The sequence below is a fragment of the Hyperoodon ampullatus genome (genome assembly GCF_949752795.1).
Source record: "Hyperoodon ampullatus genome assembly, chromosome: 7".
NCBI classification, from domain to species: Eukaryota; Metazoa; Chordata; class Mammalia; order Artiodactyla; family Ziphiidae; genus Hyperoodon; species Hyperoodon ampullatus.
This window is the reverse complement of record NC_136920.1, coordinates 46403669-46430910: the sequence shown is the minus strand read 5'-3', so window position 1 is coordinate 46430910 and position 27242 is coordinate 46403669. Positions and strand designations below refer to the sequence as shown.

Here is a 27242-nt window from a genome sequence, read left to right as displayed (position 1 = left end):
AGTGAAATATATTATTAAAATTAATCACATTTTTTTACCTTTTAAAATATGGCTACTAGCAAATTTAACATTTTATGTACACAGCTTGGAGTATATTTCTGTTGGACAGTGTTGCTGTAGCAGATACAAGACTGGAGATGATCTCTATAGATCCTTCTGGTCTGAGCACTGTGATGATTCTGACTGATCTGATTGGTTCTGGAACCATCATTTTATTTCTGATTGTTATGAGGTTGAGGTCTCTATTTAGGATTTTACAGTGTGCTATTTTGGGATGTAGAACTCTTGGAAAGTCCTTTTTATTTCTCAGGGCATGAACCAAAAACTACCTTTGCTTTCAAAGAATTTAAGCCCTTAAACCTTTTATTAGCCCTAGATCTTCTCATTTCTGAAGTTGGACCTTTCTAGCTGCTACGGCTATTACCCTGCTTTTCTTCATCCTTTTATTATTAAAAGCCTCAAATTTATTAATTTTATATCGGTGATTCCATTTATTCCATCCAAAGCTTTTGGCTTCTTACAGTCTGAGTTCTTCTTCACTAAGTCTATAGTAGAAAGAATATAGGATTTAGAGTCAGAAGTCTTAGATTCTAATTCTGGTTCCTTCTCTAATAATTTATTAGCTGAACAATGCTGGACAAGACACTTTTCTTCCTAAACCTCAGTCTTTTTATCTGTAAAATGGATGTTGTGGGAACCAAATAAAACACCATACAAATGTTATTACCTACCCACCTTCTTAGAGGTCTTTTTAATCTTTTTGACAGTAGTTGACTTCAAGGGTACTATCCTCTCCTAGTACCCTTTATTCCTTGCTGTTTATTTTTATTGTCATTTTAGATCTTCTCATTCTCTCGCCCATTGATATTTGTGGTTCTACCAGTCTTCAGTCCTTCTAACGGACTATGGTTATAAAGAAAAATAGAACAAATATATGATACTGTTCACAAAATGGAAATCATCACTTGGAATCTGCACATAGATTTTTAAAGGCTGAGATTGTAGATTCAGAAAAAAGTTCCAACACCAAGGGGGGAGGAAGGAGAAAACCATAAATTGTAGAAAACAAGACCCAAAGGAAGGGGAGAAAGGAACTTAGCATGTACTGAATATCTGTCTTGTACCAGGCATTGCTCTTGATAGATGATTGTATGTTACCTCATTTTAATTATTTTCCCCCTTGTCTTACAGAGGAAGAAAGTAAGGATCAGGCATATTAGCTAACTTGCTTTTAGTTTATTCAGGTCCCTCCTTATTATTTATCTGCATTTTCCCCCCAGACTTTGTTTGGTAAATGTTGTTTACTTTGGGCATTCGAGTTCTGTGCTAATGATGTAGATAGAGTTGGTCTCAAGTGTACTAGCCAAAGTAAATGAAACTTGAGTATTTTTAAACAAGGATACCAGATATGAGATTTATGAAATGTATTTTGTACTGTTTTGGGGAATATAGGTCTCTAGACCAGTCTTTAGAGTGGGTGGAATGGGTGTGGCAGTAATTCAGGAAGCCTTCCCCTCCCAAGCTAGAAATGTCAACAGAACTTTCAAGTCTGAAAGCTGCTGAACACTAAAAATGAAACCCTTCTCAATGTCTGTTTCTTTCCCACATTCCCTCAGGGCTCAACTCCCACTATTCTGCCAGCTACTCCCTTTCCTGGTAGGCAAAGCGAAAATGGTAATTGTGAATTTGTGAGTCAATGCTGCAGCCTTCAGGGCTAAATCCAGCTTTATTTGAAATTTCTTCACAAATGTGACTTTTTTTTTTTTTTTTTTTTTTTTTGCGGTACGTGGGCCTCTCGCTGTTGTGGCCTCTCCCGCTGCGGAGAACAGGCTCACGGGCCCAGCCGCTCCACAGCATTTGGGATCTTCCCGGACCGGGGCACGAATCCGTGTCCCCTGCATCGGCAGGCGGACTCTCAACCACTGCGCCACCAGGGAAGCCCCACAAATGTGACTTTTAACAATCTCTGCTCACTTCCCTCAAAGCTTTCCTCCCTGTCTACACTTCTCCGCTTATTAGCTCCCTAATGCTCTACCCCGTACATGTCTTTCTCAGGTTCCACCAGTACCTTCCTACCTTCTAACTTCCTGACTTACTTTTTCAGAAAGGCCCAAGTATCTTGTCTTGTGGCAGATATTCTGTACTGACTCAAGCGTAGAATTAGTAGCAGGAGTGAATGAACTCTTGAGAAAGAAATACTGTATTTTCAACTCTATGTCTTCATATTAAAGAAGGCTAGACAAGACTTCCATAAAATATGATTTGTAAGTGCACTGGTTTCTAAAGAAATCTTTTTTTCCCTTAAGGAATTCTAAGAAGCATCTGTTGTATTTCTAGAGAAAATCATCTTTAACCTCTCCTTCATTTTTTGTTTTATTTAAATGAATGGATATTTGAGAAGGCCTTGTCTCCATGTTCAGGCCCCTACAATTTTTCTGCTATAAAAAAAGTATGTGAAGTGTTACTATTACATTGGGTAATTTTATTTCAAACTAAATACAAGACTGTTATTTTCTTCTGTCCTGCTGTATGATTGTCTTTTGTGTTTTCACTTGACTCTCCCTCCTCTTTAGCCTTTTGGAATTTTGCCTCTGAAGCTTGAATCCCCTTCCTCTTTTCTGAAAAAATGAGATGCAGAACAAGGCATGGCTTGAAGTCAAAAGTAAATTCCTGTATTTAAGTGCTAGCAACCATTATAGGCTGTCAACCTGATGCTTATAGTGAGTGGTGCCTATCAACCACTTGTCTGTTAGGTGACCATATGTTCTAGGAAAGGGCACTGGACTAACTCTAAGAATGTTGAGTTTTGATACATTGTTGCCAGAAAAATCACTCTGTATATTAAGAGTTTGTCTGGCAGGATACTGAAAACCTAAAATATAACCCACACGTACAAACTTGTTGGAAGACAGAATACATTTTTCATCAAGTTAGAGTCTCAGTGAGAAAAACCAAGATAGTTTGGATTTTAAAGTTTTCCTCCCACTTTTCTCTACTGCCAGCCTCCACAGGGCCCCTAATTATGTGGCACTGAAAAGAAGATTATTTTCTTCATTTTTAAATAATATTATTGCTTTTGACTCAGCAGCATTTCAGTTTACATATGCAAAGGAAAATATAAAATTACAAGAGATGGACATTAGCTAGGATGGTATTTAAGGAGAGAATTGATATGTAATTAGAACTACTTATATGTGACCGTACACCAGTTTTGCTCATCTTTGAAAAATAACATATACAATCCTAAATACGTGTGTATGTGGGTGTGTATGTGATCTTGCTACTATCTTTAATATATTTTAAAACATTTCTAATGTAGGCTCATTAAATGTTCTAAGATATTTTCTTGTTAAATAGTAGATCATATATACATTAAATATTCTAAGATATTTTCCTATGAAGTATTACACGAGTATGTTCCACCTTTCAAAACTGGTAAAGCAAGAGCATGTTGCAGAAAGTCAGCTTGTAACAAATATAGATGTATATAAACAATATACTCTATTCTTAATTCAACAGAACTCAGTTATTTGCTGTACTTAATTCAGCAGAACTCAGATAATTTTCACATATAGACGTTACAGGCGAATTTAGAAGTAGATAAACCACCTGGAGGTAAAAATATAATTTTGAACATTTGAGTATTTAGTTTGTTCACTTGTATTAGAAGTTATTTTACTTTGGGTAGAATGTTAATTATATAATATTTTTTCTACTCAGAACATACAAAGCTATATCTTCAGTGATCCCTAGAATTCAAAGTTTCAGTCCATCTCATATAAATTTAGTATTGATTCAATTTATTTAAATTTGACACCTAGAAACAGATTGTGACTGTCTCAAGTTTGAGCAAATCATAAAAATTTATAGATTATTTTGTATCAGAATTTTTAAGTTGTGAGGAATCCTAAGGATCATTCAGTTCCACCTTTTCACTTTATATTTGAAGAAACTAAGGATCAGAAACATAAGTTTCTTTTTAAGGTCTTGTAACTATTTAGTGAAAGAGCCAGAATTAAAAATTAGATTCTCAGACTGTCTTACCATGATCAATTATGGAGTCTAAAATGGGAGAACACTAACTAGAAGGAAAAGAATTAACCTCTCAGTATATCAGGCCATATGTATCTACTGACCTATTTGTGGATGATAGATCATCTCTGTTGAAATTCATGATAACCTTAAGACTGTTCTAAGTCATTAACATTGTTGGCTTTGATACAGTAAATGAAACATTGCTCAAGTAGGAGTAGCTGTATTTTCTTTCTCTTGCATTTTGAAATTATCAATGCCACATGATCGATATCTAAGAAGTACCTTCCAGATGGCTTTGTTTTTGTTTACTGATTCTATTTTGCAATGGATGTCCTTGAAAGAATATGGGCCTTATAGTTTTGGATGACCTTTAATTCCTCCCTGTTCCTCATTTGGGCTGGTCAGATAAGATTTTGTTTTTGTCTTTAAGATAAGCATGACTGTTTGCATGTAAATCCATTGTCACATTTTATGTGTATATTCAAAAGACTTCATTTTTCCAAATAGTTTGATGAATTAAAACCTTTTTATTCTCATTTTCTACCCTGGTAGAATTTCACTTCTAATAAAGCTTGAGGGAAAGTAGAATACCTTTCTAAAGTTTCTCAAAAAATATCAGGTTATTCCTGTAACCAGTCCCCTAACCTTCCCTCCCCTGCCCAGCTCTTCCAAAAAAATATCCTCAAAGGTGGAGTGACAAGGCTGATAAGGGTCATCAAACTTAAGACTTCCCATGAGATCCTCATAGAAGGGACCTCTATGAAGGGACCTCGCCATAAAAACTGAGAGCACTTTGAAAACAACACAGTTTTCTTGGAACCTGGGAGAGAAGTTTGAAGAGACTACAGATGATGGCAGAAACACTCAGACTGTCTGCAGCTTTACGTTGGTTCAACATCAGCAATGGGATGGGAAGGAAAGACCAATAACGAGAGAATTGGATATGGTGTTAATTACACAAAGGTATATAACTATTCCATCCAAAGCGCCTTATTGGCAGTCTTGGTTTCTACTGTCCTTCTCTGTTCCCACAGTAAATAAATTATGTGACTTTATTAATTGTACACACACAGAGCAATATCTAGAACTACATTATGGTTGCTGAAAATGAGGTTATTCTCTGTGGCAGAGATAGTCTAGATGAATTCCTGATTGCAAAGTGAGAAATCGAGGGGTTTTGGGGGGCTTTTTTTTTTATTACAACAGCTAGTATTAATTACCTGAATTTTATAGTGTCTTAAAGTTTAATACTTTATGTCTTCATTTAGTCATGGTTTTGAAAAATTATTTTTAAACCAATTTTTTAATCTCTCAGAATATATTAAAATGTCTTAAAGTTGATGTATAATTTAATCTATTAAAACAAAATAAAGAGCAATGTAAGTTTTTAGATGGCTTTAATATTGGTTGCTTTCAACAGAATTCAGTTTGTAAGTTGATGTTTAAAAGGTTTAAACAAATACTGCTAAGTGAGATTATAGTTTAAAAATAAACAGTGAGATAGAATTCAGTACTAGGTCATGAAAGGTACACTTGGAATATCTTTGTTAAACACAGATCTGGTCATGTCATTCTTCTGGGGCATGGGGCCTTTTGCCTTATAGCTAAAGTTCAAACTCATTTTTGACATGGTTTGACCTATGCCAGTCTTTCTCTACTCTGTTTCCTCCTTTCCATGTGCCACTCACATTAAACTTCTTCAGTTCCCAGAATACCCAATGTGCTCTCTTTTTTAAGTCTGATATATATTGTTCTTCTCTGTGTTCTTCCTCCACTTCTTCCTTTATGTACCACCTTAAATCTCTCTTTTTTTTCCTGGGTAGCCTTCCATGACCAAGCCAGGGGTAGACACCTCTCCTTTGTGCTCCTTTAGCACTGTGTGCTTTATATTAAGGTATTTCCTGTAATGTAGATGCACTTTTCACTTACATGTATACTTCGCTGGATTGTGAACTCTTGGAGAGCACGGATGCTGGCTATCCCCAGTCCTTGGCAAACTGCCTGGTACATAGTCGACTCATAGTATATATTTGTGAAATATTTAACTGTGTGAATGAGTGAATGAATGTGAATAATGCCCCAACCTACAAACTTTATGGTCTCACCTCTTTTTTAAAAATTTTTATTTATTTATTTGCGGTACGCGGGCCCTCTCACTGTTGTGGCCTCTCCCGTTGCGGAGCACAGGCTCCGGACGCGCAGGCTCAGCGGCCATGGCTCACGGGCCCAGCTGCTCCGTGGCATGTGGGATCCTCCCAAACCGGGGCATGAACCCGCGTCCCCTGCATCGGCAGGCGGACTCTCAACCACTGCGCCACCAGGGAAGCCCAGGTCTCATCTCTTTTATTTAGTTAACAACTCCTAGTTCAGTGTAAACATGCCTATAGCTGCATTCCCATTCCTGCCTTTTGGACTTGATAGTTTTATATTACAGTCACTGTTATATTTCATTTGGGGTGTTAAAAAATAGCTCCTCATTCAGAAAGATTAGAGACTCCTTTTTAGACTCCTACTTATGCACATTTATGTCTAAGTATAAATTCATACCAAATTATCAGTGGAAAAACTAATACAAATTTATATTAAGGATGAACACTGGGAGTTAATAAGTAATGGGTAGCTGAGTTTAAAATAAACACATTTTTTAGAAACTAAATATTTTTTAAAAGCTTATTAGAATTGCTGTTAAAAAAATGAATCCAAGAAACATGGTACCCAATTAGAAATATAATTACTCAAAAATACAGTGTTTTCAGTTACTACACAGATAAACATTTCTTTCTTTCAACATATTTATTGAGTGACCTATATGCTATGCACTGATATAGGCACTTGGAATACATAGCTGAACAATGTGAAATTCCTGAATGCTTTAGTAATGAGAAAAAAAAAATGGAGCTCAGAGTACACACACACACACACACGTACATTTATGCATGTATATAAAATACTAATTAATATGTTGTAGACAAACTTATTTCTGAAATCAGTAACAGATTTTAATAATTATCATACTTAAAGTCAAATATTGAAGTTATTGTGTAAAAGACTAAATGATTGTAGGATTTGGGAGGAAAAGGGGAATTATGCCTTGAATTTCCTTAAATATTATAAACAAATACAATTGATCTTCAACAAAAATATGCTTGGCGTGTTATAGTAGGCTATGTTATTGTTCAGAAGCCTTTGCTGCCTCTCCCTGGGGAAGCGTTATACTCCCTGCCCTATTAACATCATGCCTGGCCTTCGATTTGCTTTGGCTAATGAAATATGAGTGGAAATGGCTTATGCTTACTTTTGAGCAAAAGCTTTGGAGCCAGAACACAGTGTCCTGTATTCTCTTTTTTCCCCTGCTTTGACAATCAGCAGATCTGAATAGACACTTCTCCATCACGCTAAGGTCCGAAATAAAGAAGACATGTAGTTGAGCCATAGCCAACCCTTGTTTGATAGTTAGCATGAGCAAGAAATAAACTTTTGTTGTTGAAACCATTGAAATTTTATTGGAATCACATGGAGATTTTGTTAAAACGCAGATTGTACAGGTTGGGCCCCACTCTTGGAGTTTCTGAATTCAGTAGACCTGGGATGGCCACCAATATTTTTATTTCTAACAAGTTATTATCATCTGATGCTGATGGTGTTCCAAGTGGTCCACACTTTGAGAAACACTGACCTATCCTTTCCTGACTAATACGGTCTGTTAGTTTATATTTCTAGATACCTTAATTACACAGTAAATGCTCTGATAACAAGATGCAGAATATTTCCCAGCCTCATTGTTAGAAGAAGTAAACTCTATGAACTGCCTTTGATTTCTGGGACACGGACACATAAAATGCCATAAGAAACCCTATATTTGGAAGAGTGGATTAGATAACTATGGATATTACTATCACATTAGCCAGAGCCAAATAAAAACTGCCAAAAATATACAAAGAGCAAAGGAAATTTGAGAAAGAAACAGACCCATCTAATTGTGGGATAAATTGCCATCCCTGATGGACTTGGTAGGAATTCTCTTGAAAAGGGAGGGTGATTAAAGAGGGGATTGCATATGAAAGGACCAGGGTGACCAAAATGAGGGAGGTGAGAAAGTGTGAAATGTGTCTGAAAGTAGCTACTAATACAGTTTGCTACTGAGAGACAGATAAGGAAGAAGTGATCTCATGAATTTCTTTCAGAAGTCCAATTTCTTATGTAGTGTATAATAGAAAACACAATAAAGCTTCGTTTCAGTCCTGTTTTTTGTACTCACGTCTGGGATTGAGGTGCTTTTGGAATTTAAATTGCTAAAAGTGGCACATTAATACCAAGGGTTGGCCTTATGATTGTCCAGGAAATTTTGGAAAGACTGATGTAAAAAATAACTGTTGTGAAGAGGGAGGTGCGTGAGAGAAGCCAGCATGGAGTCCTGACCAAAGTCAGGCCACATGTTTTGATGGGAGGACATGCGGAAAAGAGGAACAGGAAATTGGATCCTTTAAAACTATCCATGCTCTTCCGTCCCTTGTAAAGTGTTTGCATAATGTCAGTTGGAAGGATTTTGCTGTCTCCCTTCATTTGTAATTTCTCTCCTACAGCCCAAGATCCCTCTTCTTCCCTGTAGTATTTCTTCTCCACAGTGAGACCCCAGCAGGCACAGAGAGTTAGTTGATTGGGGTGTAAAATGATTTTATTGTTGTGTGAGGATGTCTTGGACCAAACTCTGGGGGCAAATCACTTAATCTCCCTGGGCCTTGGTTTCTTAATCTGTAAAATATAGTTCTCTCAGGTTACTTTAGTTCCAATGTTTCATTTTTCTAGTACCATTGATAGTCCAGGAAGATTCCAATATGTTAACTTGCCCAATTTCAGTCATACATAACACAAATTAGTTCTAATCTTTGAGATGAATGAAGTAAACTGTAGTTTTTAAATGAAGATTTTTATTTTAAAGTTAGGATACTCGTCTTCAGTTAATCAAAAAATTATAGCTTTCCAAAAGCATCCAAAATACTGTTTTTGCTCCATTATCTGGAGATGCATATTTTATTTATTTTAGATTTGAACTTTGATATTAAATAAGCATAACTTTATGAAAAAGTATAGCCTAAATAGCTGCTCATTTTGTTCAATATGAAAACCAATTGCCATATTATTTTAATGACAGATACCAATGTGCACTTGAAAATAAATTAATGTTGATTCAAAGATTCTATATAATTGAAAACATTTGTTTTCATCCTTTTCCCAACCATTATAGGAGGGGAAAAAGTGAAAATACTTGCCAATCTTGAGGTCTTTAAAAAATAGATTGGTTCAGTATTGTGGTTATAATTTTGTTTAATGTAAATAATTTTTGTCCATAGCAATGCCATGATTTTAAGAAACTTGCTAAGTTTTTTCTTGAACTTATATAAAACACCATTTTGATCTTAAATTTGGTTTTTGCCTATTGTTAATTTGTCAAGTGTAAACATGTGCCATTTCCTTCGGAACTGCAAACAGTTCAGGTCTAATGGAGCTAAAATCTGCTCTTTTTACAAGTATTTTAAAGATCGACTAGCATTGCTATTACCAGTTCATTTTGAGAGGGAAATTCATCCTAATTAACATTTCTTTTAGAAACAGTCTGAAGGTGATTCTTGGTTTCTTAGCAATTGAAGACAGCTTGGAGCATGACCTTCCTTAGTTTGGATTTTAAAGCAAAAGCAGTTCCAGCCTCTCCAAGTTTAAGGAGAAATCTGATTCTATTGGAGTTGTTACTGGAAGTTTGAATCCAAATGTTTCCAATTTGTATTTAGGACATACTGGAAAAAAGTACACAATAATCATCTGGGGACTTACAATCACACTTGATTACCCATAACTGCTGCCTTGCTTCAGCAGCTTTCCTTAGGCTATTGAGAACAAAGCTAAGCACCAGTGTTCCATTCTGTATGAAATAAATGTACTGTAAAATATTTACCAGAATCAAAAATAATATTTTTAACATACTGGGAAAATTCACCATTTAAAGGAATCCAATTGAAAATTATTTGGAAGATATATGATGTGTTCATGAAGCAAACAGAATAATCTTCCACAAATTTCTTCGTCTGTTGCTGTTCCAATTTCAGATTTTTGTATATGAGATGAGCTTTCTTAAAGTAGGAACACAATATTAGTTATTTTGTTTTCTCATATTAAGTGCCATATGTGGGTTGAAACCGAACTCTCTGAGTCTGTTTTATTCTTTAAACAATAGTAGACTTAAGAGGAAAAACCTGTTGTGTGTTTGTAAGCAATGTAGTGTATTTTAATTGCACATCACAGCTTCTGAGTAGTAAATTGAAATGATTGATTTAACCTGTTGGAGTGTACATATGTGATTAGGACACTGAAGATTTTTTTTAAAAAACAAAACTAAAATAAAATCTTTAAATTAATTCCATGTCAGTTTTTCTAATATTCTTATGATAAACAGGTGTCAATCAAAATCTATAGTTGTTGATCAAGTTTCAGTTACTAAATTATAGCTGAGTACTAAGGTAAGCTCCTACACCTGAAAACAGGTTAGGTAAATTGATTAGAAAAAGTGGTTTATTCTTTCATGTGGGATTTTAAAAACAAAATAAGAAAAATTTAACTTAAAAAAACTATATAGGGGCTTCCCTGGTGGCGCAGTGGTTGAGGGTCCGCCTGCCGATGCAGGGGACACGTGTTTGTGCCCCGGTCCGGGAGGATCCCACATGTCGCGGAGTGGCTGGGTCCGTGAGCCATGGCCGCTGAGCCTGTGCGTCCGGTGCCTGTGCTCCGCAACGGGAGAGGCTACAACAGTGAGAGGCCCGTGTACCACACACACACAAAAAAAAAACAAAAAACTATATAAAATGGTATGTGTTTTCTTTATAATGAAGACAACTGTGAAACACAAATTCAAGGCATTTAGATAGGCATTCTTTTTTTTAACTTTTAAATTAAACTTTTCAGTTGTATGCTCTCCAAATGTATTTGTTTTTAGTACCAATGATAATTACATAATTTGACAAATCAAAATTTTGAAGATCCACCTATTGTCTGTAACTGTTATTTATAATTAAGTTCTTATGTCATTCTTTTCATACCTTCAATATGCTTGAAGTTTAAGCATTTTCTTTTTTTTTAAATTATTTATTTATTTTGTTGTGCTGGGTCTTAATTGCAGCATGTGGGCTCCTTAGTTGCGGCTCAAGGCTCCTTAGTTGTGTCACATGGGCTCCTTAGTTGCGTCAGGCAGGCTCCTTAGTTGTGACATGCGAACTCTTAGTTGCAGCATGCATGTGGGATCTAGTTCCTGACCAAGGATCGAACCTGGACCCCCTACATTGGGAGTGCAGTCTTAACCACTGCACCACCAGGGAAGTCCCTAAGCATTTTCTGTTTTAAATAATTTTGTTCACATATTATAATAATGTAACTTTTATTTTTGATACTGAATGACTTAGGTGATTATGATATAATCAATAGAATAGAATATTTTAAGAATCATCAGTGTGCACGACTGTTTTAAATCCAATTTGCCTTTGCCAATTTTTTTTTAGCATCTTCAATTGTGCTTTTGCATATGCAGATGGTCACTGAGTTACAATGGTTCAACTTAGGATATTTCAACGTTACGATGGTGTCAAAGCATTGCGTATTTGGTAGAAACCATACTTTGAATTTTGATCTTTTCCTAAGCTAGCAGCGTTCGTTATGATCCTCCCTAGTGATGTTGGGCAGCAGCTCCCAGTCAGCCACACAAATCAAAAGGGTAAATGACCAATACTTACTACCATTCTGTACCCATACAACCATTTGGATTTCACTTTCCATATGATTTTCAATAAATTATGTGAGATATTCAAAACTTTATTATAAAATGGGCTTTGTGTTAGATGATTTTCCCCAACTGTAGGCTGATATAAGTGTTCTGAGTACGTTTAAGGTAGGCTAGGCTAAGCTCAGCTATGATGTTTGGTTTGTTAAGTGTATTAAATACGTTTTTTTTTTTTAAATTTATTTACCTATCTATCTATCTATCTGTCTATCTATTTATTTATTTATTTATTTATGGCTGCATTGGGTCTTCGTTGCTGCACGCGGGCTTTCTCTAGTTGCGGCGAGCGGGAGCTACTCTTCATTGTGGTGTGTGGGCTTCTCACTGCAGTGGATTCTCTTTGTTTTGGAGCATGGGCTCTAGGCATACGGGCTTCAGTAGCTGCAGCACATGGCTTAGTCGTTGTGGCTTGCAGGCTCTAGAGCTCAGGCTCAGTAGTTGTGGTGCATGGGCTTAGTTGCTCAGGGCATGTGGGATCTTCCTGGACCAGGGCTCGAACCCGTGTCCCCTGCATTGGCAGGCGGATTCTTAACCACTGAGCCACCAGGGAAGCCCTGCATTTTCGACTTAATGATATTTTCAACTTGGGATGGATTTATTGGGACATAATCTCCATCATAAGTGGAAGAAGATCCATACTACTTTTCTCAAATCAAATACTTTAAGGAGATAGATGATGTAAAATGCAGGACTAAAGAAATTTGAAGCTGAACCCATAAAGTACAGATAAAGTAATTAAGCTCTTAGAAAGCACTACTGATACAGGAAATTGTGTGCCAAAACTTTTAGCCAAGATTATTTTCATTTATTTGACAAACATATACATAACTATGCAGATATCTTTTTTAATGATCAGAGATGGTATATAATTTATCTTTGCATTACTTAAATGATCTGAAGCACAGTGTCTTCTGTATGTTAGGTGCCTGATAAATGATTGTAGAGTGAATAAAGATAGATGCTGTAATATTTAACCAATATGTGTTTCCTTCTAACCAATTCAATGAGTAAAAAAAGGACAAAAGAACTCTGACATTGATACTTAATGAGTGTTTCTATTTTTGTCATTGTAGTCACATAGTTATCCATGTTCATTGGGATCATAGTTTCAGAAAATTCTATCTATATCATTTGTTTCAGTTAGTAACTTTATGCCTTCTAGCAAAACTTTTACAGTAGTATTATTAGTAAAGTTGACCGAGTCTTATGTTCTCTGCCATAGTATTGGTGAAATAGAGATGAATAACTTTTACACTGTTTAATCTGTTCCTAAATGTTCAGATATTGATGTTTTTAATTAAACAAACTACACAAATAATACTTACATGTATACTTGTAAAAAATTTTAAATGATATATGAATATAGAGAGTAAGAAGTTCTATTCTTCCTTCATGTCTTTTAACCCATCCTACTTCAATAGGTAGCCTGCTAACAACTGTTTGGCGTATATCCTTTTGACCACTTTCTCTAACTTTCTATAGTATATAATAAACAGCATTTTATATTTTATCATTAATAATAATATTTTAGCATTGATGCTTCATATAGCAATAATGTAATATTTTATCATTATTGAGATTATATCTATAGAATTGCTTGTTGTATCAATACTTAACAGCATTTCTGTAGTGTATATATCATCTCAGTAGTTAGTCTTGTAATCTTAAAGTTAAAAAAGAAAAGGTTATTTTTTTCTAAAGGGTTATAAAGGCTATTTTCCCCAATTCTACAGTTTTTTTAGATTTAATTACAAAGAAAAACATATGCAAAATATTTTATTTCTAAAATGGAGATACGTGCCTAATTAGATGAGTAAGTCCTATCCCCCTGCCCAGCAAAAGGTATTTCAAAGACTCGTGTTGTCAGTGAATTTATTGATATTATTTATCAGTGCCAATAAAAGTGGAAAGGCTTTAATTTCTAAGAAAAAAGAAAAAGGTTGTCTTTGAACCTTTGCCAGGAATACGTTCCATGTCTAAGTTTTATAAAGCAATAAGCACATGAAATAATGTTAGTAGCAGCCAGTAATCTCAAAACAAATTCAGGGTTTTGTTTGTATGTTACTTTTTTTTTTTAATTCTTGACGTCAGTGAGATCATTATTTATGAGTGATTTAGAATAATTCATTTATTTTCCATTATTATTTCAAATAATAATAGTATCACCAAATACAATTATAGTAAGTGATGGAATTTCAGAATTAGAAATCATTTAATGAGCCAGTTATGGAGGTCATTTACTTCCAGGCTCTTTTTTTTTTTCTTTTTTTTTTTTTTTTTTTTTTTGCGGTATGCGGGCCTCTCACTGTTGTGGCCTCTCCCGTTGCGGAGCACAGGCTCCGGACGCGCAGGCTCAGCGGCCATGGCTCACGGGCCCAGCCGCTCCACGGCATGTGGGATCTTCCCGGACCGGGGCACGAACCCGTGTCCCCTGCATCGGCAGGCGGACTCTCAACCACTGCGCCACCAGGGAAGCCCTTCCAGGCTCTTTTTTAGGAGGCAATGAGATTAAGCCCTTAAATTAAGTGATTTGCTCTAGGTTGATAGGGAAGTTATGACTAGTATCTGTTTCATTGTTCATATCAAGAGTCTTTCCAGGGCTTCCCTGGTGGCGCAGTGGTTGAGAGTCCGCCTGCCGATGCAGGGGACACGGGTTCGTGCCCCGGTCCGGGAAGATCCCACATGCCGCGGAGCGGCTAGGCCCGTGAGCCATGGCCGCTGAGCCTGCGCATCCGGAGCCTGTGCTCCCCAACGGGAGAGGCCACAACAGTGAGAGGCCCGCGTACCGCAAAAAAAAAAAAAAAAGAGTCTTTCCATAGCATCATGCACTGCCTTAGAAATATGTAAAAGGAGATTTATAAAAGTACATTTTTTATATCTATTATATTTACCAAATAAATGAAAACCAACTAGACAAAAAATTTTTAGGAGTCAAAATAGTTCTCAGAGTTTTCAGGTTACTAGAAAGCATATAATAAAGCAGCACATTTACATCATCAAATTCTATGTTGGTGCCAAATGGTAGGGTGTTCTTAGAGATTTTATAACTATATGCAATAATAGGAACAGGAATGCCACCTGTCATTAAAAGTCTCATATTTATGATATTTACTTGGGGGAATTTAATGCAATTTAACTAAAATTTATTCAAAATTCATATTTTGAATGCCTGTGAATTTGTTTTTAACCGAAAATGTGCAACAAAATGTTTGATATAGAAACCACATCAAAGAGCCAGAAATTTTTCCAAAAATGGCTTACTAGTGACATCTACTGGTACAATGTTGTGATAAAGGTAGAAGTATCTCATGGAAATTAAGAATGAGATAAAGAATCTTTGGGGGCAAAATTGTTCATTTTACTGTCATTTATATTTCTAATTGAAAAAAATTATCTTAGTGGGTTCTCTCCCACTGGCATTGACCAAGAGTATTATTCTAATAATAATAACGTTAAACTTCTTTATACTTTCTTGTATATAATATGCAATTCCAACCTGACTCTCTATGATTAGTTGTTTATCAGCTAAGTTGTTTGATGTAATGCTGCAAATTCTTTTTCCTCTTTGTCTCTCCTGGCTTTTTTTTATATCATACATAGCACAGAACATTGCAAATGTAGAGATTCAGTAACTGGATTGAGTCATACTAGTTATTTATGTCATTTGCATAGACTGACTTTAATAGGAAAGTTTATGTCTACATGAGTTAAATGCATCATTTTTATGCACACTCAAAAATTAAAATGAGACTTGATATTAGAGAATGGATTTATTAGGAGAAATGATTTTTTTCTTTTATAGAAAAGATTTTCTGCATTACAGGTTATGATAGAATAAAAAATACTCAGTCCTTGAATATTTTCTTTATTGACACTTAAATCCTAGATGATTGTATCTAGTCCCATGGATTTAAGTACTACTTATAAACGAATCAGACCTCTCCCTTGAACCCACATCTATATAGCCAGCTGCTTGCTTCCTTAACATTTCCATTTATAGCTCACATGCATCTCAAGCTTAACATATCTAAAACAAAACTTTGAGTTTTCTCCTCAAACCTGTTTCTTTTGGAGTCTTTCTCACTTCAATAAATGGATATTGTATCCCTCCATTTGCTCAAACCAAAAATATTTTAATAATTTGTAAATTCTCTCTTGTACCCCACATTCAAACCATCAAGAAATACCACCAATTCTGCTTTTGAAATACATTCAGAGTCTTACCACTCCCCTCCACCTCTGCCACTGTGATCTAGTCCAGGCACAGTCATTTCTCCTCCTAATTAGCATCTTTGCCTCTAACCTTGCCCTCCTGTAGTCTATTTTCGAACCAGCAAAGTGATTATCTTGAAATTTAAGACAGATCTTGTCACTTCTCTGCTGAGAGCCTTCCCAAGTCCTTATCATGCCTACAGGGCCTACAGGAATTGTAGACCACTCGCTCCCTCCACAGCTATTACTGTGACCTCATTTCCTACCGCTGCTTCCCTCCAGCTGCAGTAAGGCACTTGCTGTTCTCCTTACATGCCATGCAGACTCCTTATCAAGGGCTTTGTGCTTGCTCTTCCTTCAGACTGAAATGCCCTTCCCTCAATTCAGTAAAGTTTCTGATCAAATTACCAAATTCCACCTTCTCAGAGAGGCCCTTCCTGACTGCACTATGTTAAAAACAAACAAACAAAAGGCCCAACCTGATCACTGTTTCTCCCCTTGTCCTGCTTTGCTTTTTTCCATAGCAGTTATCACCACATGACATACTTACTTTTTTTTTTATCCTATCTCTCCCCCTTCTAGAATGTCAGTGGTATGCAAGCAGAGATTCTATATTGTCCACTGTTACATCCTTAGAACCTAAACCAGTGCTTGCACATAGTAGGCACTCCGTCAATATTTGTTGAATAAATCAGCGAGCCTTAATACATGAATGGAGAATGTGATTTGATTTACATTATAATAACGGAATCCATCAAATAGTGAGGCACCTTTTAATGGGCTCTGTTTTGTATAAATCTTTATGTTTATATCATACTTTTTACATTTAACACAGATTACAATAGTGTTTCATAGTTAGATTAGGGCTCAGACAATACTTTCGGTGTCAAAATGCAGGGCAGTATTACTATTTTAAAGATTCTTTTTCTGGGAATAATTACTTTTTTGTCCTTTTGACATAGACATCTGACCCTCAATTACATTAACAGACCTTGTACACATGAATGGAAAGAAGAATAGCCCCTTTTGAATCCATGCTAAGACTTTATCAATATGAAGTGCTTCCCACAGGGTTCTGCTGAAAGAACCAAACTTCCATCATAATGAAATTGCAAATTCATTTGTAGATGCCCTTTTATATTTGAAAGCTACTTTTTGATGTTTGGTCTGCAGCTAGATTTATTGTTTAAGGTCACAAATATGCAATCCTGACCAGACCAAGTTGTCAGAACCCTTTATCTATTCAGCATTGCACAAAGACAAATGGCTATCTTTTAACAATAACATACCAGAGCCAAAATTTGTTCCCAGTTGTACATAATCTTTTAATCAATCTGCTTTCTGTTTTCTAGTCAATAGACTCCCAACCTAACCCCTCACCACCCCACCTATCTAGAAATTACTCAGTTATGGGTTTTAAATGACTGAGGAACACTTTCTTCAGATGGAAACAGATAACTTTAAGAATTTTAATGCTATAATTTTCCCATGCACGCTTTAAGCTTAACATATGAATTATTTTGCCTTTATCCTCATTCTATACAGAGTAGATAATTATATAGTATGTTAGCTAAATTCTCTGGTTACATTCTCACTGTTAACATGACCACAAAGTAGATTATGTTGCTTAATTGAATTCTTAAGTGCTTTAAAACATCTCAGTGCACATAGATTAAGTTTTTTCCTGAGATTCTATATGTCCTCCAATAAAAATGTATATTTAAAAAATTTTAGATAGATTTCTTATATTTTTGTTCATTTCCTTTGTGACCTTTCATATAAAAGGCATACAGAAAGAATTGTCCAGTTAGATTTAAGGCTGTACTTTTTGTCCGAGAATATCCAGTGTCTAATATTAACATATGTTAGAGCATCATTATATCACCAATCTTTATAGTTTCTCCAAGGAATTTTGATACTAGATACCCAAAGATTCTCTAGTAACTTGATCATACCTATAGAGCAGACCATTAAGACCAGGATAGCAACACCCCCATTTTAAAATCTTGTTTAAATACTTTTTGCAGATGTGAGAATCCCCCCCTCCCCCCTACCCCAGTTGCCATGTAGTTTCAGTCTTCCCCAGTTAAAAGGAATACACTGTTTTAGGAGGAGGTATAAGAGAAAACCATAACTTTTAAGTCAGATGAAGTGATTTTTTTTATTTTTCCTGAATTCTGACTACTTTTTATTTTGTGACCTCGGGGAAGTTACCACATCTGGGGGGTCTCTGCACAGCTGTGGAGTAGAGAAACACCTATTCATAAGAGTTGTGGTATAATTGCGTGAGACGACACATATAAAGGGCCCAAAACAATGCCCAGTAATAGTAAGCACTCAGTAATATTTGGAATCTTCTCTCTTTCCTCTCCTCCTCCACCCCCTATTCCTCTTGCTACATTATCTCTTCTGATTGGGCTTACTCAGAAGTTAAAATTGTTAACTGAACTTGAAGCCTTTTTGTGCCTGCCAACTCTACATTGCTCTGCATTCACTGAATTAATAAACAGGGAGAAGAAGTCAGGACCTTGAATTGACCTGTACATAATACCCAGCAGGTGTATGTGGTCTTTCTCTTCACAACAAATTGCTCCCCCAGGGATTGGCTAGAATGAAGAATACTCCGCTCCCAGCCTTCATTTTAAGTCCACATGGATCCCTTAGAAGATTTACTTTAAATCTCTCTTCAACCAGCAAATCTGAGAATTGAGCCTTAAATTATGTTAATACGACATGGGAAGGCATTATCATTTTAATCATTTTGTGTAAGATGGCTTGTTCATTGTTTGTTGTTTGTTTGACCATTTGTACTGCTCAAATCATTGTCCTAAAAGAGTTTCACCTTTAAAAGAAAATCATTTTCAGGAAAAAAATTAATAGCTATTTAATACTACTACTTTATATCTCAAACAAGTTATTTTATCATTGTAAATTTGTATTGTTTTAGGTGCAAAGATGGTTTGAAAGGATTTACATTCTCTGCACTTAGGTAAGTTGCATATTTTATTTATCTTTATGTTAAGAGAATTTACAAGTTAAGTTTTTTGTAAAAAGTAATATCATCGTACATACTTGTAATAAATATTTATTGACTCCACTTTTAAGTTGCAAGCAATTTTAAAAGTCACAAAAGTGGCTTTGTGGACATTTCATTAACAGAGTAATTTGTTAATTTTCCCCCTAAAAATCAGTCAGTCAGCCACTATTTGGGGGGCCTATTATGTGCCTTACAGTATGGGGTATTAAAGAAGATTACAAGAACTCTCTGTTTATGGAGCTTGGAAAGACAAAGCTACACATGAACAATTACTGGAAAATGAAGCCCTTAATTGTGTGGTACCAGATTACGGGCTTTGTTAGGGCAGGACTCATGCATTGTCAAACACATTTTGTATTACAGGCTTCACTAGAGTCACTGGAGTCTTCTTTTCACCTCGTAGCCCATCTCTTATCACAGTAATTGGCATGTGGTCGATACTGTAGAGATGTTGGTTAGCATTAGTGTTGAATTTTATAGTTCACCAAACATTTTCACATACATTAGGAAATGAAACTTTCTCTATTATTGAATAGAGTATTTTTGGTTGTGGAAATTCTTTGGTAATGGTAACTAACTCATAACACACAGCAGTAATTTCTTCATGTCATATTTTTCATTAAAAGATCATGAAACTTATTGGAAAATAGCTTTTTGTTGTTGTTGCATTGGCTACATAGGATTCTGTGTAATTCACAGATTAAGTGAATTAAGTTTCACTTAAATCAAGTTTAATTAATTAAACCTTAATTAAATTAAAGTTTAGTTAATTAAATTAAGTGAATTAAGTTTCAACTTAAACTGAAAGTTGGTAACAAAATCAAAGGTTGGTTTTCCTAGAGAGAAAACTCTGCCATTGTTCCTGCATCTTTCCTTAGACTCCCAGAATCCTTGCCAAAACTCAGAATGTGTTGGATATTTGCATATGTTTTCTTCAAATCCACTTATAATGAAGAGCTGACGTGGACTATTTGCACTTAACATTTTCTCTGTGTTACAGGAAAATATTCTGGAAAAATAGTTATTCACTCTTGCTAGTTCTGTAAGATAATAGTGGAAGTTAGGGGAATAGAAAGAGTCAAGGAGAGAACCACGGGAGAAGAGCCAGTGCAGGAGTCTGAAGGTAGACTAAGGCTGATTCATCGTAGTTTAAAACATAGTTAATAATGTACAAAGTTTGGTGACTAAGAACCCAGACCTTAGAGTTAAACACTTCTGGGTTCAAATAATTACTGATATTTTTGATTGTGGACAAGATGCCTTTTCTTGTTAACTGTCATAGAAAGTATGCTACCTGCTTCATAGTGTTTTGCTATGAGGGTTAAATGATTTAATCTTTGTCCAAGGCTCAGTGCTGTGCCTGTCATGTAGTAAATGCTCAGAAAATGCTCGCTATTACGATATTCCTTTGCTAGGTATTAACTAAATATTTATTATGTGCCCGACACTATGCCAGGCACTGGGATATAATACCAAAGAAGGTATATATAGTCTCACAGATCCCACAGTTTAGTGGGGCAGAGAAACTACTAAAAAGGTGCTTCCAGTGCTAGGGGATCACTGGGCTGTGAGAGCACAAAGGAAGGAGGGCTCACTCACTCCAGCTTGGGGCAGGGGCAGCTTCTCCAAGGAAGTGAGCTCTAATCCGAATGGTAGGTCCTGGCCAAAATAGCAACACTTTCCTTTCAGTGTTAGGAAAGGTATGAGAGATATTGTATCTGTTCGAGCATAGTTTTACCTTGTTTATAAAGAGCAGTAGTACAGACCCTAAACTCTCCATTCACACCCACGATTAGGAACCAAATTCTTTTGGACCAGCAGTTACCAAGGAGGCACAGCTGCCATCTGGTGACAAACAATCTCATTGCACGCCCCTTACAATTTGGTAAACTAGATGTTTTATCAAGTTTGTCCTAATGAGATGGGTTGCACTTGTTGATAGTAACAATTTTTCTCTCTTTTACGAATATTTAAATTTGCCATAGTTCCCATGTTCTAGAATTTTAGCGTAGAGTTATTGGTCTCCTGTTTTATCTATGTTTTGTGGTATTTTCTGAAGGTTCAGCAGGCAGAATTGGCTAAGGAAAGCTTAGTTATTCTTTATAAGAGCAGTGACTCTTATAGTGATGGTGAAAACAGCAAAAATGAAAACTCTGATAAAGGATACTGATTGAGTGATATCTAATGGTTGGTAATGTTTTCTTTGTATTGTCTTTGGAAAAATATAGTCCAGTTTTGATGATACAGGAATGGTGTCTTCTCCTGGATATTAGATTTTTCCAAAGAGAAGTAAGTAGATTAGAATAACATCAAGTTTAAGATTTTCTAATAATGTGGGGAAGACACACAGACTCTTAACCACTTTCTGATTCTCATTCTTTAGTTGCCCTCTATTTCTCATGTGCATATAATGACCACCTACTGCACTGCAGCTGTTTTATGACTCAAAGTGACATTAGATATAAATTTAGAGTAAAAAAATGAGAAATGCATTCAATTGTAACTGTTAGTACATTTTAGAGAAAAAAATAGGAATTTTGTCATTAACTAGTAGATCCAAGTTAATAGTTCATCTGCTTTTTTGTTTGAAAAAACTTTTAAGTTGTGTAATACCTTAAAAAAGCGGTGACTTCAGTTAAAAGGGTGTTTCATCACAGAGCTATGCTGTATTTGATTTTAAGATGCCTGCACTGTTAAATAAACAGCTATTAACATTTTCTGAGTATTCAGATTTCAAAAGCCTATTTTTTAAAGGATGACTAGTTTTATATAAATTGTGGAAAATATTATTTCAAATGATAAGGTACTGTCCACAGTGTATTTGTATATAAACAAAATCAGTTTATTTTCTCACTGATTTTTTTTTTTAAGGGGAAAAATGCCTCTCATTGTGCTCTTTTCTTTAGGTTCATTGTTGGGAAGGAAGAAATTCCCACACATTCTTATTCACCAGAGGCGGCATATGCAAAAGTGGAACAAAAGACTGAGAAACATGAGGAAAAACCAAGAGGAACGAATATAATTGCTCTAGTCAGGAAGCTTGTGGATTCAGTGTGAGTTCTTTATCTTGATATTTTAGCACATTTTGTCACCATTTTATATAACATTTGTACCATGCCAAGGTATTTTTGTTTTCTTTTCAGGTAATAATTTTTTTTTTACCAGAAACTGTGCATAGAGTTTTATAAAAAGGCACATGATGGCAAGTGAATGTTGTTTATTATTTCTAGCAGGACTATAGACCATTATCTGCCTTTAAAATAGTTTTACATGAAATTGAAATACTTTTCTATTTCAAACTAAGCAGAGTTGCAGGAGGCTAGAATAGGGAACTTCAGGAAACAGATTAATATGTGCTAATCGAATGTTTCACGTGTGGAAAGGAGAAAGAAAAATTCCAAGAGAGATTTAAGAAGATATAGATATAATAAGGAGCAAACTTTAAGTGGAGGATATTTTGCAAGAGTGGAACTTTTTAGGGCTTTGGAAATAAAATAAGAAATCTTTATTTATACAAAGAAGTCTATTTCATACAAATAAGTAAGTCTTCATTTGCATTTCAAATATTTAAGATATTTAAGAAAATAAATTTAAAGGTTTAAAATTAGAATACCAGCCAATAAAAATAATCTTGTAGTGCTATTTTAGAGAGTGTAGAATGAGGAGGCAGTATAGAAATTTAGGGGATCAACTACAGGAAGCTGACACCCTTTAAGAAATCTGAAGACCTGTGTTTAACTCATTTTGCCCCTCCTGGCTTTGGAACTTTGAACAAGTGATTTAACCACTCTGCATCCCAAAGTCCTCATCAGTTAACTTTATTAAGGAGTGTTGCTTGCATTAAATGAAATAACATAGGAGTTTGCTTCACATACACGAGCACAGAGTAGGTACTCAAAACTTTTACTGAATTTAAAGACTTTGTCTCTTCTTCTGTACACCACAGAAGAAGGTAAAAGGAAAGAAAGGGGTGGTAGACGGCAGTAATAATTGTGGTAGGGGATCCCGTTAATGGGAATCATGTCAACAAGAATCATAGGGGAATGCAGAGAATGTGTGATGTAGGGGATCCTGTTAATGGGAATCATGTCAACAAGAATCATAGGGGAATGCAGAGAATGTGTGACGGGGGTGAATGAAGCCTTGGGTATCAGAGCTGATCGGGCCATGGCAAAACTTGTCAGAGTAGCCTCAGTGGGTCCATTGGTGTGAAAGCAGGTGCAAGATAATGTAGAAGCAGAGCAGATGACATAGGAGACTGGCAGTCCAGCACTTGGGAAGCCATCTTAATGAAAGACTAGGAAAGATTAAATGACAGTATAGTTGATAACAGAATTTAACTTCACTAGCAAAGAGAGTTTAACAGTTTCTGTGTAGTTCTGGTAGCCATGGCTGAGAGATGTCTTTGAAGAGGACACTCAGAAGTATGAAGAGTGATGGTTTACATAAGGCAGTCCTTCTCTGATTCACCCCTTTTCAGGCCCCTAGCTTTAATCACTCAACAACTTCGCATGACCAGATATGTCATATCATGCTAACGACATAAGGAATGAACTATTGCTGTCACCCTTGACTAGGGAAGGCTGCCTGTATACTCCAGCTGCAGTGCAGCATTGAATTTCGGAGAAGGTCTTTATAATCAATTTGCAAATGGAACTAGAGAGCTAGGATATCACTCTGCAAGTTATTATCATAGACAAGAAAGAGTTAATGTGTTCCAACCATGAAGATAATTAATTAGTTGTATTCTGAAAGAGTTATAAAGACTGCTTATTTTGGAACACGAACTCTTCAAAGAGAAAGGGGGAGAGTTAAACCCACATTAGATATTCTACTTACTTTTTTACACCTGGAGTGAGTAAATAGTCCTGGAGTAGACATACCAAATAACTAAAATAAGTGTGTCTTGAATAGTAGTCCTCCCAGCAGAAATGTTTATTAAACACTGGAATACTAAGTTGTTTACAGTTAAATCACAAACTACTTTTGAATTCCTGCATGTTCTATTTCTATATTTATTTTAAAAACTGAATTTTAAATTCTAATACTATATCATGTTTCTTTCCCAGATGTTTTCTCTCAAATATAATTAAGTATAAATTCCTGTAACCTGAGCACATTCTCATTATGATTTTTGCTCAAGTACTGACGTCATGGATGATTTATGACCATTATACGCTACAATAAACGATTTAAAGCTTCCAAAAGATTTGGCAGAGTATTGAGATAACATATACATATTTTTCATAGTTAGTCACAAATATGTACCAATATGGCTTTTCTGTTCCACATTCAAGTATTTTGACTGCAGTCACGTATCTTATACAGTGTGTCAAATGGTGAGCAGCAAAGGGAAAAAAAATCTGTTATCTTTGCTTCTGTATGTCCTAAAAAATCAAAAGATGCACACATTTAGAAACGAGTTGATAATGTTTTCTCTGTTTTTGGTTAGAGAGTTTTAAGCAGATCAACACACACACACACACACATGCACACACACACATTTTAATTATATTAGTTTTTTTGGTTTAATTTCAGATGTAAGCATGGACCAAGGCATAGATGTTGCAAACACTATGAGGATAATTGCATCTCTTATTGCATTAAAGTAAGTATATAAAATCTACTTTAATAACCACAGGGAATATGTATAGAAAAAACTTATTTATTAAAACATAATTTAAACGTAAGTGGAAAAGTTGACAATCATTGCTATCATTCTTTGCATTTGACTTGAAGAATAAGACACTTGTGAGAAATAGATAACACTTTAGCTTTTAGTATTCACTTACCAGATCCTTTGTTAAATAATTTTTACATTAGCTTACTTAATAAATGTAAAACTTACAAAGTAGAAGGTGAAGCAACAACAACAAAAAAGAGAAAAATAAAGTCAAATTAAAATTAGTTTGTACTTTGCAATGTATCCTCATCAGAATACATCTTAGAACAAGGCCTCTGGACTGTGCTGTGTGCTAGGGGATCAGCAATCAGTCACATACACCGCACAATCTGGGACAGTGGCATTTGGTTTTGGACTTGTAAAGCTGTTACATTTTTTAAGGCATGGAGGTAACTGGAGCATGTCCACAGTTGTTCTACATTAAGAAAGTTAGTTATGCCCACTGACATAAATTCCCCACTCCCTAATATACCAGGGCCGTGTAATGTACCAGGGCCGGGCTCCCTCCCCATCCCCCATCCCCCATCCCATGCCTGCCACCGCCCCCCATCCCCCATCCCACCAACTCTGAGAAGGAAGTTAATTTTCATTGCAGTTAGTCTGTCACAGGTGGCACCATCTGCTACAAGTTCTTTAGTTTTTGATGGTGCTCTAACAATCCTGATGCTTTAGAAAATTTATGTTCTTTTTACAACATCTGATCCCCACTTTATTGATGATGAGAAGAGCAGAGTTGTACAGCACCCCAAAAGACAGCCTCCTGACCGTCCCTCTAGAAAGGGAGGGACTGTATCACATTAGTGCCTATGAATGTGAATGCCTGTGGCCGAGTGTTGTTGGTGGCACGCACCCAAGCCAACACTTACCTTTAAAGTACTCAAAGACAGAAACGGGTAAAAGCAGTAGAGTATTTTTTCAGTTGTATAGTAGTTTCTGACACACTCTTTCCAAATCTGATTTCCTGCCCCATTTTTAAAGTGGCAAAAAAAAAAAAAAAAGAATGTTGCCGGCTGCTTCAGAGTCTACCAGCTCCCAGAGAGGGTTATTATTCCCTCCAACTGGACATAATTCTAGTTCAAGGGGAAACTTCAGGAGGGGAACTAAGAAAAGCACTTTGACTAAATTAGAGGTATTTGAGAAATTTGGGGGAGAGGAGAGGTGATATTTTTTAAAAAGTATACAAGAAAGTTAGTGAGAATTACTGAGCTATGAAAAAATGTAGTCATTCTTTCAAGCGTGTACCAGTACTATAAACTTGCTAATGTATGTATACATTGTAATATTATGTCCATGAATGTAGAATTATTTGGAGATTTGTGGATGAGGAATTTATATCACAAGTATAGTAAAATATTTTGACAGTGCACCTCATTATTCTATGGACTCAGTTACACCTCATGTTAAATCATACCCGAGTGAATATTCAGATGAATTAACATTCCCCCCAACTCACTATACTCCATTCACACGAACTTTTTGTTGATACCTGCCAATCTCTTTTTTGGCTTTGTGCTTCTTGTCCAAGCTACCCGAAATGTTTTTCTCATGCCAGCTCCTTCTCTTTTGTGTCTATTTAAACGTCACACCCTCAGTAGCCTTCCCTTACCACTCAGTCTAATATAGGATGCCCTGTTAATTTCTTTCCCAGTGCCCTGATTACTTCCTTCTCAACACTTACTGTAATCTGTAATTACTTTATGTTTATTTGTTTACTGATTTTTCTCTTCCTCTAATGAGCATGGAAGCTCCATGAAGGCAAGAGCTTTGCGTCCTCTTCACTACTCTATCCCCAGCATCTAGTGTGATGTTCGTTCGGCACATGAGAGGCATTCACTGAATCTTTCCTGAATACGTGAAAGGGTGAATGAATGGAAGGATGAATAGATCTCTTGAAAATAGTGTGAGATGATTGAACATGAGTGCGATCTTTGAACCCTTAGGTTAATATTATGATATTATCAGTGACAAGATACAGATGTGACCACTTCATGCAGTAAACAAACACTAGGCAGTTTCAGTTAAGCATATGCATGATAATTCATGCTAATTGTTTGGACAATTTAATTTTCATGTTTTAACCAGGTATTAGATAGTTTCAGGTAAATTAATGAATGTTTCTTCATAGTAACTCAATTTTTTTTTTTTAAAAAAAGAAGACTGCTATCCAGAAGATACAAACCTGACCTTTGAAACTTAGCAGCAAACACTGCTAAGAATGTAGACATTTTTCCATTCCAGTGGGGGTGAAAGAGGAGCAGGATGGGAGATCAGTATTACAGTGTATTGGCTGAATCATTTATAAAATACTATTCTTTTTGATAACATTTTGTTTCTAGATGACTGGAATTTTTCAGTCTCTCACCATTAAGTGACATCAAACTTCATTTTCCTAAAGAGGGAAATGAAATTGACCAACATTAATCATCCTTTCCTTCCTTTTACACTGTAGATAG

General features: G+C 35.8%; 1 protein-coding gene across 3 annotated transcripts in view; it reads left to right on the top strand.

Moving 5' to 3' along the window:
* The window catches only part of TMEM135 (transmembrane protein 135), a gene marked incomplete at both ends in the record, with an annotated part of 235009 nt that overhangs the window by 193823 nt on the left and 13944 nt on the right, over positions 1-27242 (top strand). For all 3 annotated transcript variants that reach the window (XM_079707603.1, XM_079707601.1, XM_079707602.1), the window contains 3 exons: positions 19017-19058; positions 22013-22159; positions 24645-24714. In XM_079707603.1, coding sequence (XP_079563729.1) covers positions 19017-19058; positions 22013-22159; positions 24645-24714 — 259 coding nt within the window. The remainder of the gene's footprint in view (positions 1-19016; positions 19059-22012; positions 22160-24644; positions 24715-27242) is intronic.